The sequence below is a fragment of the Cryphonectria parasitica genome (genome assembly GCF_011745365.1).
Source record: "Cryphonectria parasitica EP155 unplaced genomic scaffold M406scaffold_4, whole genome shotgun sequence".
Lineage (NCBI taxonomy): Eukaryota > Fungi > Ascomycota > Sordariomycetes > Diaporthales > Cryphonectriaceae > Cryphonectria > Cryphonectria parasitica.
In genome coordinates, this window is record NW_024468912.1 from 3,973,099 (window position 1) to 3,985,949 (window position 12,851).

At 57.2% G+C, this 12,851-nt stretch overlaps 3 protein-coding genes and 1 non-coding gene across 4 annotated transcripts; 2 read left to right on the forward strand and 2 right to left on the reverse strand.

Annotated features, from left to right (window-relative positions):
• Positions 1-1,518: 1,518 nt before the first annotated feature.
• On the forward strand, positions 1,519-3,911 carry M406DRAFT_97535 (uncharacterized protein; the record flags this gene model as incomplete). The annotated part of the gene is made up of 2 exons (XM_040926369.1): positions 1,519-3,645; positions 3,747-3,911. The coding sequence occupies 2 exons, from the start codon at positions 1,519-1,521 to the stop codon at positions 3,909-3,911; spliced, it is 2,292 nt and encodes a 763-aa protein (XP_040777250.1).
• A 3,400-nt stretch (positions 3,912-7,311) lies between these two features.
• M406DRAFT_255751 (ribonuclease H-like protein) lies at positions 7,312-8,469 on the forward strand (the record flags this gene model as incomplete). Its single annotated transcript, XM_040917052.1, has 1 exon — positions 7,312-8,469. The coding sequence occupies one exon, from the start codon at positions 7,312-7,314 to the stop codon at positions 8,467-8,469; it is 1,158 nt and encodes a 385-aa protein (XP_040777251.1).
• Positions 8,470-8,538: 69 nt separating this feature from the next.
• M406DRAFT_346272 (root hair defective 3 GTP-binding protein) lies at positions 8,539-11,731 on the reverse strand. The gene is made up of 4 exons (XM_040922172.1): positions 11,524-11,731; positions 10,979-11,428; positions 9,150-10,882; positions 8,539-9,067 (listed from the first exon to the last, which is right to left on the reverse strand). Exons 1-4 carry the CDS (start codon positions 11,613-11,615, stop codon positions 8,781-8,783), a joined length of 2,562 nt encoding a protein of 853 aa, XP_040777252.1. The 5' UTR covers positions 11,616-11,731; the 3' UTR covers positions 8,539-8,780.
• A 1,041-nt stretch (positions 11,732-12,772) lies between these two features.
• Positions 12,773-12,843, reverse strand: M406DRAFT_t57. The gene has a single exon. It is a non-coding gene; the product is annotated as a tRNA-Gly (tRNA).
• Between the last annotated feature and the right edge of the window lie 8 nt (positions 12,844-12,851).

Sequence of the window (12,851 nt, forward strand, 5' to 3'; positions counted from 1 at the left end):
ATAGAGAAGAGAGCTTGCAGAAAGGGCCCGCCAAATCTGGACAATGGACGGGGCCCGGGACATCATATATGCAACGAACAAGTTGCGGCTGAAGTGTGCATGATAGATGGTCCACATACCAGGCGCCAGGAGTATGCAAAGGAGGTGGAGACTGAGTTGAAGTTGTCTGCCTCATTGGCCTTGCAGGACACCCTCACAGGGCCCAAAACTGGGGGATGATATGGAGCCGTAGGATCGGGTGCTCGGTAGGATTCAAGAGGAAGACCGGGTGTGGAGAGAAAAGCGCTATGGGAGGCGACCGCAATGGAGTTGCTGGTCAGCAGCTGGCCTCAGCGGTGAGCAAGATCGATGATGTACTGCGGCTTCAGCCTGCTGGACACAACGTGAAGGACGAGCCGAACCTCCGGCACACGGAAGGCTCACTCAGCTTGAGGGTACACCACAGCCACCAGATCTACATGCGACACCAACATCACGTCAAAAGCTGCTCGACCCAGAACAGCCGAAGTCGCTTATGCAATGTGCACCCTTGGTCATGGCAAGAGCTCTCTGCATTGCAGCATGAGGAGTAAGAGACGCCTTGCTGCAGCGAGAGGGAACTTCTGTTCTGGCGCGCATAATGAAGGAGTCTGCGCTAGACATGAAGTCCGTCTGAACAGGGATCCTGAAGAGTCCGATTAGGTGCTTTCCGAGGTCTTCAAGTCCGATATTTTCTGTTGCAGACTGTCTGCGATAAGCGATGCGGCCGTTTTGTTTTGAAGGGAGGGGGGTGGGTTATGTCGAGGGTTTAGTTAATTTCAAAAAATGACAATGTTGTCTTGTCATCAACGCCGAGTACCGGCACTATGGACACAAGGTAGTAATGGTGGTTGACAGCAACAGTCAGCAGGTCATCCTTGCCTTTGCCAGGCCCACAGCATGTGCTTAGCTGCTGCACTAGACCCTGTTGCGCGAACTGTTGCGCTGATTTAGCGCGCCTATGACCTCACTGGCACATTTTATCAGGCGCGACTCACCACTATCATTTACCAAAACCATGGACACAACTTGGTGGGGTGACAATCTGGGCAGAGACACCTTCATCGCCTCTCCCCAGCGTCCATACCTCGCATCTTGTTCTCACCACACGATCATGAGGAAGCCATGATCCCAAGGCGCCCCCTCCCTCGCCCGGCCTGGACCGATGTCCTTGCTGGGCATGTCCTCACCAGATCACGGCTCCAACCACGTTCAGGTCTTCTTCCTCCTTCGCTTCTGCTCGCCGCCTCGAGCCGCGACCTTCCTCGCCCCTCTCACGCAGGACCTGCCACGACGAGGAGGTGGGAGACCACCACGACAGGAGACCAGAAGTCTGGTCACATCTACTCTGGGCCCAATGAGTCCATCCTCTTCTTCGACAACCTGTATCCGCTGAAGCTCACCTCGGGCGCTCTGAGCTATGCCATGCTATGGAGGCAGTGGAGGACGGACGACGACCTTTCAAACCTCCTCAAGGGCTTCGACAGGTCCTCACTCGGCATGATGAACCCCATCAACATGGTCAGGCGGACCATCCCGGATGACGGGTCGCTCAAGGTTACAGAGCTCATCCCAAGGCCCAAGGACGGCGGGTGCTTTGTCAAGGTATCTTACCCGCCAGGGACGTCGCCGGACGAGATCGAGGGGAAGCTGTCTGCGCAGCTGGCGAAGCAGCCCGTCAAGCCCTGGTTCAACCCCTTTCGTGGCATCAAGGTCGGCCTGGTCAACGGCGTGCCGTGGCTCGAGGATATGGCCCGGTTCCCAAAGAGCAGGCTCAAGATCGAGTTCACCCCGAAGGACCCTGGCGCAGAGGCCGCCGAGCTGTCGCAGGAGAACCTCTTCTCCCTTTTTCGAAGATATGGCAAGATCGCCGATATCATCTCGCAGGCTCCAGACTCCAAGGTCCTGCCAAAATATGCGTATCTCGACTTCGCCTTCACACGGGATGCTATTATGGCGCGGAACTGCCTGCACGGCATCTTGGTCCCTGAGAATCTGGGTGGTGGCAAGGCTGGGACCATTCTCCGCCTGTCCTACGAGCAGAAGGTCAGGCCGCACCACATATGGGACTGGATCAGCAACCATCCTCGCATCGTCATTCCCATCGTGGCCGCCCTGCTCGCAGGCATCACAGTCATCATCTTTGACCCGATCCGGGAGTTTTCTATCAAGGCGCACATCGAGAGGCGCTTTAGCCTGTCAGACAACAAGATCTTCCAGTGGTTCAAGCGGCGCACCAACGACATCCTGGCCTTCAGGAAGCACAAGGCTGAGGACGCTGGGCTGAAGGCGCTCTTCACGCACCGCAGGGATGCCATAGACCAGGTCCAGACGTGGCTGATGGAGTCTGCCGATACTTTCATCGTCGTCCAGGGCCCGCGCGGCTCAGGCAAGGAGGAGCTGGTGTTGGACCAGGCCCTCGGCGGGCGGAAGGATGTCCTTGTGCTTGACTGCAAGCCTATCGTGGAGGCCAAGGGCGAGAGCACCACGATCAAGAAGCTGGCGGGCGAGGTTGGCTACAGGCCCGTCTTCTCATGGGCCAATCAACTGAGCAGCCTCGTAGACCTTGCCATCCAGAGCACCACAGGTGTCAAGTCGGGCTTCTCTGAAACCCTCGACTCCCAGCTCAGCAAGATCCTCTCCAACACCGCCGCGGCTCTGAAGAGGGTTTCGCTCTCGGACCGCAAAAAGGAGGACGCCGACGCAAGCCTGAACGATGATGCGTTTCTCGAGGCTCATCCCGAGCGCCGGGCCGTGGTCGTCATCAACAACTTCCTGCTCAAGAACGAAGAGACCAGCATCGTGTACGACAAGCTCTCGGAGTGGGCAGCCGCCCTGGTCCAGGCCAACATCGCACACGTCATCTTCCTGACCAGCGACTCGTCCTACTCGAAACCACTGTCCAAGTCCCTGCCGGACAGGGTCTTCCGCACCATCGCGCTGGGTGACCTCTCGCCCGAGGTCGCCAAGCAGTACGTGCTAAGCCACCTCTCCCAGACCAAGCCCAAGGACAAGAACAAGAAGGAGTCCGCAGATGAGAACAAGGACACGGCCACCAGCGGCGAAGAGAAGTCGCAGGAGACCACCACCGCTGTCGAGGAGTCGCCTCGGAACATCCAGGAGCTCGACGAGGTCATCACCGTCCTGGGCGGCCGCCTCACCGACCTCGAATTTCTCGCGCGGCGCATGAAGACGGGCCAGAGCCCCCGCCAGGCCGTGCAGGAAATCATCGACCAATCTGCCTCGGAGATCCTGAAGCTCTTCCTGCTCACCAACAAGCCCCCCTCGGACAGCAGCAGGAAGTATTCAACCGAGCAGGCCTGGTACCTGATCAAGGAGATCGCCAAGAAGGAGTCCCTGCGGTACAACGAGGTGCTGCTCTCGGACACCTTCGCCTCCTCAACGGCACCCGGCGTGGAGAACGGCGAGATCGCCCTCGAGAACCTGGCCAGCGCGGAGCTTATCAGCGTGCGCTCGCATCGCGGCCGCCCGCAGGCCATCACGGCCGGCAAGCCTGTGTACCAAGCCGCCTTCGACGCGCTTCTACGGGACCCTGTCCTCAAAGCCAAGATGGACCTGGCCGTGCTAACAGAGCTGGGAAAGATTGAGGGCAAAAATATTAACAAGGTGAGTGAGCTTGATGGGTTGCTTGCCTCCTCCCCCTTCCTCTCGATAGACTGGTCGATACGCCCCCTCTCTTCCGCTAACATGTTATAACAACAATCCAGGTCGAGGCGGAGCTGAGCCTGCTAGCCTCTCTCCCCAAGCAACCCTACGAGACGACGGCACGTATCAATTACCTTCTCGCCAAGCTTGCCGGCAGCCAGACCAAGATTCGGGACTATGAAATCGAGATGGCCAAGCTGAAGAAGGTCTTGATGCAGGAGACTTGAGGAGGGCAGGGTGTAGTTTGTACCTTGTGAGGTGGGATGAGAGAAGGAGGAAAAGGGGGAAAGGGCCAGGAAAACAGGCGGGACGCATTATCGGGAGGTTCACAGCACAGACTTGATGATACCCTCCTCACACTCGGTCAATGAGTTATATTCACAATTGAAACATTTAAATTTGTAGTCTCCTCCCCTTATCTTTTTCCCACGCTACGGACCACTCACGAATATATTGACCAACCTCTGAACTCTGTCCTCATCCCGTCCTCTCCTCGCACTTACAAGGTATCTTGCTTGGCATCAACAGGTTATAACAAGAGAATGGAATCAAGACAACAAACTCATTCCAACACCGATACTCTCGAGATCCTTCTTCTTTGATCAGAAGACTACTTGCTGGCTGGGGATCAGGCCATTTGGCTGACATCGGCCCCCGCCAAACCCGTTACTTCGCAGCCTTGCGAGAAGAAGATCCGCGCGGGCCTGTCTTGTACGTTCTCGATGCTATAGTAATTTCCTGCAAAATAGAGTTAGTTATCGCCGTGACTCATCTCGTGCTGCGTTCAAAAAGCAGTGGTTTGAAGAAGGGGAGAAAAACTTTACCTCTGGGCACGAACCACATCCCTCCCCGCCCAATGCTGAAGACCGTATCCGCCACGGTGACGGTAACCCTGCCCGAGAAGACAAAGAAGGTCATGTGCATCTTGCGCGAGTTCTTGGGCTTCTTCTCGGCGTGCGGCGGCAGGTCGACCACGCCGGACCCGAAGAAGGGCAGGCTGAGGGTCTTGGCAAAGCGGAAGGTGGCGTTGCGGATCTCGCGCGTTGTGATGGCGTTGGCCGACACCGCGATCTGCTCGTCTGCCACCTCGATCTGCTCATCCGGCCCGGGCGGATTCACCTCGTGCTCGGGCTGCCAGACGGCGATCTCGCCCGTGATGACGTCGCCGTCCTCCTCCCAAGGTTCAAGCTCGTCGACGTCGTCCTCGTCCTCGTGGTGGCCGCCGCGCCTCTTGCCGCCGCCCTTTTTGCCAGCAGGCCTGCCCCTGCGTCGCTGCCCGCCCTTCTGATCCGGTTCCGGTTCGTCGATGCGCACAATGTTTTTGATATGCGGCAGCAGGATCGAGGTCTTGCCGTCCTCGAGGATCGCATCGTCGTCGAGCTCCGTGCGCTCGTTCCGCCAGAACTTGAGCGGCTGGTACGAGGTGCGGCCAGACCGCGTCGTGAACATGTTGGCTCCTGCACCTGGGGCTTCGCGTCTCGTAATCACCAGCCCTCGGGATTTTGGCAGCGGGGGGCCGCGTGGGATCTCTGCCACCGACGTGTCGCCCACACCGTCAGAGGTCCGTTTCGCTGCTCGCTTCTGTTTCGAGATGGCCGGCTTCTTAGCGGGTCCCGCCGTCGATCTCTCGGCAGCCGCCGCCTTGGGGCGACCTCTGCGCTTGGGCGCCTGCTCTGCCGGTTCGCCCTCTTCGTCGCCGACATGAGAGTTGCTGCCCTTGGCCTTCTTCTTTGCTGGTTGTTTTTCGGCCTCCTCTTGCGCGGCATGGTTGGCGGGCAGGCGGCCTCGTTTCTTGCCTGCGCGTACCGGTTCCTCGTCGGCGGGCTCGATTGACTCGACAATTCTGTCCTCTTCCTGTTCTTGGACACGCTCTATTTTCTTGGACCGGCCCCGGCCTTTCTTGGTAGATGACGGTGGCGCTTCTACCGCCTCCTCCTCCCCCTGCTGCTGCTGGTCTTCTTCAACTTCCTCTTCTTCTTCGTCTTCTTCTTCCTCCTCCTCTTCCTCCCTTTCTTCCTCTTCCTCCGGCCCATCCCCACTAGCGAAAGCGGAATTATCGCCTCCGCCATCCAACATCGCCATAGATTCCTCCTCTCCCCTCTCTGACTCCTCTTCCGGCTCGGAAGGCGAACTTCTGCGTCCGTTGACAGCAGCGGCCGCCTTGCCCTTGCCGTTCACCCCATTCATGCCGTTCGGCTTGGGCAGGACTGGTTTGGAGGCCAGCAGGTCGTTCTTGAAGTCGAGCCTCCGCTGCACAGACTTGGCGCCGGACGGAGACCCATCGACGAGCTTGGAGGGCCGGAGGGGCGAGGACGACATGCCGGCAGGCCTGCGTGCTGGGGAGTTGAGGGTCGTTTTAAGCGGCGACCTGGCGCGCGCCGGCGGACGGCCGTTCATGAACGCGGAGGGTGCTGGGGCAGTTACTAGAAGGCGAGGAAAGGGAACAGGATGTCGCGTTAGCTAGAGATGCTCTCTCTTCATCATCATGGTGATCTCCCTTGGCTGGATCCAAAACAACTCACCTTCGTCAATGTCCATGGGCTCCTCCTCCTCCTCGCTTTCGTCCTCTTCAGCGTCATCGTACCTGCCGTCGTGGCTCTCCTTGTCGGGCGAGGAGAAGAGGTCGTCCAGGGGTTGCATGCCATGTTCGTCGCGCACACCGGTATCCTTTAGGGTAACTCCGGTCTTGCTAAGATGTGGAAGCAGTTCGCGTCAGTGACAGGGTCGACAACACACTTGCACAGAAGCAAGAATGTGTGAGAGTTGTTGTTGCTGCTACACACCGGCCGCGGACACCCAAATCATGGAAAGCCTCGCTCGCTGCCATGGAGCGACGCTGCGCTGATGACTGGCGCGGTGCCATGATCGTCTTGAGTCCTCCTTCTCGAGCTCCGCCTCCTTCTTAAAAATAATTTCCCGCTTTTCTTTCTTGGTCGAATAGATGCGCGCAAAGTGGTGGGCAAAGTGCGCTGGTAGGACGATGAGGGCGATTCCAAGTAAACAAGATAGATGAGAATGAGATCGACAGCAACTCGGACAACGGACTCGGAAGGGGATCGTGCGCAGCGAAATATGTTGTGCAATGCGATTGCCAGCAAATTAAGTGCGCCTGGTATCAGCTAGAACTTCCTTGCTTTGTCGCGAGGAGAGGACGGATAAAAGCAGGTGGGTGTGTATGTTTTTTTGGTACAGTGAGTATTTGGTTGGTAGTAGAGGGTGTGTCCAGGGGGCGGGCGTTTTGCTCGACACTGGCAGGGGTGGGCCAGTCACTGTAGCACAGCGCCATTGTACTACAGGCGCTATAGCAGTTGGCGCCAGAGCTGAGTTGGGGCTAAACGCGTCAAACTACTACCAGTGCAGCAACTAAGCCGCGTCTTTCCTCACCCCACCCGCTTGGACGCGTCTGGAGACGCGCTTCCATAACTAGGACGGAACTTAATAGTACTAACTACTTAGACAATTTAGCAAGGGCGTCAAATGCCAGCAGCCACAAAGACGAAATTCATTTTGAGAAGGCAACAGACCTGATCTAATTCAACATCACATAATAGACTAGACGAAACACACACAGCCATACATACACACTGAGATGACAGTCCAACCATGGATACCGCCGACGACACCCAGATGACCGACGCCGCCGACCTCGAGACGACATCACTCAACGACATCTTCATCCCGCCCTCTGTCCACCACGACGCCCTCCTCGGCGGCGATAGCTACACACACTTCTCCTCCATCCCGTCCGCCCTACTTCCTTCCGCCCCCGGCGCAGACGACGGCGTCCCCTGCTGTCTAGGCGTGGACGAGGCCGGGCGCGGTCCCGTGCTGGGCCCCATGGTCTACGGCGTCTTCTACCTGCCACTGACCCTCTCCGACCCGCTCCTGCGCCAAGAGCACCACTTTGACGACTCCAAAGTCCTCACCCCCGCCGTGCGGTCCAGCCTCATGCAGAAGCTGTGCACACCGCCTCCTCCTTCCCCTCCTGCAACCACTCCCCAGCCCGCCGAGGGCGAGGGCGACGGCAATGGACACACCTCGCCGCAGCCCACCCTCTACACCCACACCGGCTGGGCCACCACCGCCCTCTCCGCCCGCTCCATCTCCACCGCCATGTACCGCCCCGGCACCGCCTACAACCTCAATGCCCAGGCCATGGACGCCACCGTCGCCCTCATCCGCGGCGTCCTCGCCCGCGGCGTCAACGTGCGTGAGATCTACGTCGACACCATCGGCCCGCCCGCCACCTACCAGAAGAGGCTGGAGCGCTTCTTCCCCTCCGTGCGCGTCACCGTCGCCAAGAAGGCCGACAGTCTGTACCCCTGCGTGAGCGCCGCCAGCGTGTGCGCCAAGGTCACGCGGGATGCCTGTCTGGAGGTGCTGTACGAGCAGCAGCTGGCCCGGGCCGGAGGAGGACGAGGAGGACGAGGAGGACGAGGAGGAGGACGAGGAGGCCAGAATGCTGATTCAGAAGGGAAGGAGGGTGGTGGAGGGATTATGGCGTGGGGCTCCGGCTATCCGTCCGACGCGAGGTGTGTGAGCTGGATGAGGGCGAACATGCACCCTCTGTTTGGGTGGGGTCCCGAGTGCAGGTTCAGCTGGGGCACGGCCAAGGACATGATCGAGGCCAAGGGCGGCGCCGGTGTCAAGGTCGAATGGCCGGTCGAGGACGACGGAGAGACGAGTCGGCTGACGGATTTCTTTGTCGGTATTGATGATCGCGACGAGACTGCTGATGAGCTGGGGTCCTGGTTCGGGACTCCTGTTGCGTTAGAGACGTTCTGAAAGAAAGAAGAAGAAACAAGAAGAGAATACTGTCATGCATGCTTGGGAGTTTTGGAAATAGAGAAAAGGGGTGGCACAATATGTTGGTATCCTATTTTCAGGTGTTGAGGAGTCCATCCTACTTTTTTCTCTTTCGCTCTGTCTAAAAGGGCTGTGCTGTGTATAATATGGAACAGTGGGGGATATCCTATGCTGACCGACTCGGGCAAAGAAGCAATGCAAGGATTGGGAATGAGACCCAGAGAGACATCTATACAATATAAGAACATTTTTCCTCTTCTCTTCCTCTCTCTCTTTCTCTCCTCTTGCTCTCAGATGTCATCTTCATCCTCATCATTATCCTTGCGCTTGCCTCTGCTGTCAAGCGTGTCCAGACTGACAGAGTCGGTGTCCCTACGCGCCGGCATGGCCAGGGCCGAGCGTGCAGTCTCGTTGTTCTCGAGGAACTCGCGCAACTTCTGCTTGCCGATCTCGACGGCCTGGTTGCTGGCGGCATTGGTCATCTGCATCATCGGCCCGAGCAGGTTCAGGTTGTAGGCAACATATGTACCGCCCGCCATCATACAGAGCATGATGAACAAGACGGGGTTGCGGAGAACTTTTGCAGGGGTGAAGAAAAAGTTGTTAGCCAGCCAGATCGTCGATAGATGGGAAAAGAAAGGAAAATAGTAAATACTGACCCATCCATATCTCGTTCCACCCCAGAACCAAGAGGACAACATAGAAATACAGAGGAATCTGTGTGATGCCGCCCAGGGCACTCCTCTTCGCCTCAACATAAACACCATCCGCGGTCTTCTTGAAGCGGATGACAAGGTCCTGTCGCTTGCTCTCGCTGAGGACCGTCATCTCCTCCTCGAGGCTCTTGCCCTCATCCTCGTCGACGCCGCCGATCGGGGCCAGGTCCTCCTCATCGCTGGGCTCGACGCCGTGAGGGTGGCTGCCGATGTAAGCCGGCAGGTCAGGCGGGCCGTACGTCTCTGATAGCCTGAACCTTGACAGAAGCGGGATAAGGGTCAGCGTCGACTCGCGGGCACGGGTGTAGATGCCTTCGATGTCGTCGCTCGGGCGCCAGATCCGCGGAACACCGGCCTCGTCGTACCGGAACTTGTCCTCAAAGTTCTCGCGCAGCTTAAGCAGGATGTTGCCCTCCATTACCTCCTCCTCGATCTTCTCGCGTAGCGCCACCCAGCTCTTCCGCCGCAGCCGCCACAGGCCAATCTCGACCTCGTCTTCGGTAGCCTCCAGGTTCTTGGCTCGGTCCTTGAACCTGTCCTGTGCCTCCTTGACGATGGACACAAAGACGGTCCAGATGCGGTCCCACAGGTCCTTCTCGGTCGGCGGCTTCTCGCCGTCCTCGGCCGCGCCAGAACCGCCGCGTCCAGATCCGAGCTTGTTGAACTCCAGCCCAACAGCATCTCCGAGGCGAGACCTGACCCAGCGCTCGACACGTGTAGCCAGACGGCGCATTTCCTCCTTCCTGAGCCTCGCGCCGACCTCATCGAGCTCCTTGCCGAAGAGCAGGTACTGTGGCTTGAAGTTGGTCCACGGGACGCCCTCGATGGCGAGACTCTGCGCTTCCTTCTTGAAGATCTCAAGCGTCTTGCCCTTTTGCTTCTCGATGATCTCGGTGAACTCATACTGGCCGCCCGCCTTCTGGCCCGCCTTGACAGCATTGGTCACGGCCTCGGTGAAGGCGGCAACGCCCTTCTTGTGCGCCGCCATCAGCTGGCCCTGGTACAGCGGCTTGAGGCGCCCGTCGATCTTCTCCTCCAGTTCCACGCGCTTCCTCTTGTAGACCGCTTTGTGGTACCTGCTCGCCTGCACCTCAAACGCTCGGGTGGTCTTGTCGCGGGAAGATCTGCCAGTGGTGCCGAGATTAGCCAGGACGGCAGGAGTGCCCGCGCGGGCGGCATCTTGCTGCTGTTCCTCCAGTGGCACGATTTCGGTGTCGAAGGCGACCAGGACTTCCCGGGCAATCTCGTCGCAACGGAACTGCGCGAGGAGCTCCTGCTGGGTCGGCAGGTCGAGGTCCTTGTTGTTGACGATCTGGTCCCAGATACCCTCAGCGTACACGGAGAACCCGTCGGCCGGGATTCTGCGATGGTATTCCGACAGAAACACGCCACCCGCAAACTCCTGATCCGGGGTCGAGCGGTGCCCTGTCGTGAATCTCTTGGCCAGGGCGTCGACCTCGGACACGAACTTCTCTGGCTGCAGGATCTTGTGCGGGAGGGCCGCGAAGGCAAAATCGAAGTAGTCCTCGATCTTGGAGTTCTCGAGACCTTGTGGCTTTGATATCGAGGACCAGATCTTGGTAAGATCCTGGACTAGGGTGTTGCGCAGGTTCTCGAGGGGGGTGTTCCCGATGTGATCGCGGATAACGAAGAAGAGCAGTGATCTCGGGTTGGATCTATATTAAGAAACAAAAAGGAAAGAATCTCGTCAGGAACGTCTATGTCTCCAACAAAGGAGTGCCCATGCTGGGTAGATAGGGATAACAACTCACTGTTTGTCCTTGAGGAAGAGCTGCAGATTGACCTCGAAGACGGTCTTCAACAGCCCCATATTGGCGCCCTGGTATAGACCAACCTGGTGTTCCCAGATGTTGACAATCAGGACCTCGCTGGTGGCGAGGGCGAACAGGGCGCTCTTCCTCTCAAAGTCCTGGTCTTCGCCCCTCTCGCGACCATCGGTACCCTCGACGTCCATGACGAGGATGTTGTCGGCCAGCTTGACGGCGCCGCCCGAGGACGATTCCTTCTTGTTCTTGGACATCCATATTCCCTTTGTGGTCTGCCGGCGTTCGGTCTCGGACATGACACTGAACTCGGTGCCAAAGAGGTGGTTGAGCAGAGTGGACTTTCCGGTGGACTGGGAGCCGAAGACGGAGATGAGGTGGTAGTTGAAGCCAGCTGCCGAGACATGGCTCTGGACGAGGTAGTCGCTGAGGTGAGAGCTGTCCTGGGCGTCAACATCACTGTTGGGGTTTTCCTTTGTCTGCTGCCAAAGCAGTCCTCAGGTCGGCAAAGAAAGGAGAGGCGTTCGACTGACTTGTATTGCTTGTCCTCATCAATGACTTGGACGCCATGTTCATATTGCTCAGCAGAGGGCGCATCGCCCACAGCAGAGAAATGGCCGTTCATGGTAGGTTGGCGGTGGACGACAGAGGAGGTGAAGCAGGGTCAAGATTGCAGTAGCAGCAGCAGTAGTAGTGGTAGATCCAGATCAGAAAGAGGATAGGGCCATACTTGATGCCGTGTTACAATACGGCAGAGGAGTTGCTCTAGGAGAAGAAGACAGAAAGAAAAAAGCCAAGAAGAGGCCACTGGTGCAGTAGGAACAAGCAAGCTGGACGACCAGGTCGTTCGGTTCGCATGTGGCCACGACCATGCTTGCAAGCAGCAAGTTGGCATGTCCCGGTGGCCAACGGGACGAGCTAGACATTGACAGGGGTCTAGTGGCCGAAGACAGCTATCATACCACGGACCATAGTAGCACAGCAGTTGGGTGCTATGCCAGAGTATGTACTAGCACTAACAGCACAATAGTGTGGAGGGTACAGAGACACCTCGCAGGAGGTCCAGATCTCCTAAAACTTGTCACCAGGCTCACATCACCTGCACAGGTCTACTAGCTTAAATATCGCAGTCATCTATGGGTACTAGTAAGAGAAGAAAGAGGAAAAGGTTGCCACAGGTTGTCAAGAGGTGAAGAGTGGTCCAGAGTGTGTGCCACAGACCTTCCGAGATCTCATGCTTAAATGGTCATCGTCTCCACGTCCAAGTGCAGTACGTACACTTACTTACACAGGCCAGCCACTCCAAGTAGCCCCTGTGCATGGGGGGAAATTTTTACTGCTACCCCTGTCCTCATGTCCCTCATCTGATATTCATTGTTGAATGTTCTGATATTCCTCTTTGTTGGATTCATCTCATCTCGACTTGTACCATGACCGGAGAAATTCCAATCTCGGGCTTTTACTTCCATTATTTTTGGACAGTGTTCTGATCAAAGCTTCTCCCTAGCCAAGGGTCCAGAATCTCACAAAGTCATTATGGGTGGACATCTAACAGTACATAGTAACAACCCCTCAACATTTTCCACTCCCCAACACTGCACACGTGCGCATGTGGCTCAATAGCCCAATGATTATAATGTTTGAGAATCTTCCAAAGTAGGATAGGACAGATCAAAGCAAGAATCCGAATACTCCTCTCAAGTCCTTCAAAAACCTGGAGAAGAAAGATGAAAAAGAAAGAAAAGAACCAAAGCAGCGCCAAAGAAAAAATGCCAAAAACTGTGCGCAAACCCGGAATCGAACCGGGGGCCCATCGATGGCAACGATGGATTTTACCACTAAACCATTTGCGCATCTCTTG

Coding starts and splice junctions, on each gene's coding strand:
- M406DRAFT_346272 (XM_040922172.1), bottom strand. CDS start 11,615: ATGAACGGCCATTTCTCTGCTGTGGGCGATGCGCCCTCTGCTGAGCAA. Junction 10,883..10,978: donor CTCTTCCTCAAGGACAAACA/GTGAGTTGTTAT, acceptor TTCTTAATATAG/ATCCAACCCGAGATCACTGC. Junction 9,068..9,149: donor GTGGAACGAGATATGGATGG/GTCAGTATTTAC, acceptor CCCCTGCAAAAG/TTCTCCGCAACCCCGTCTTG.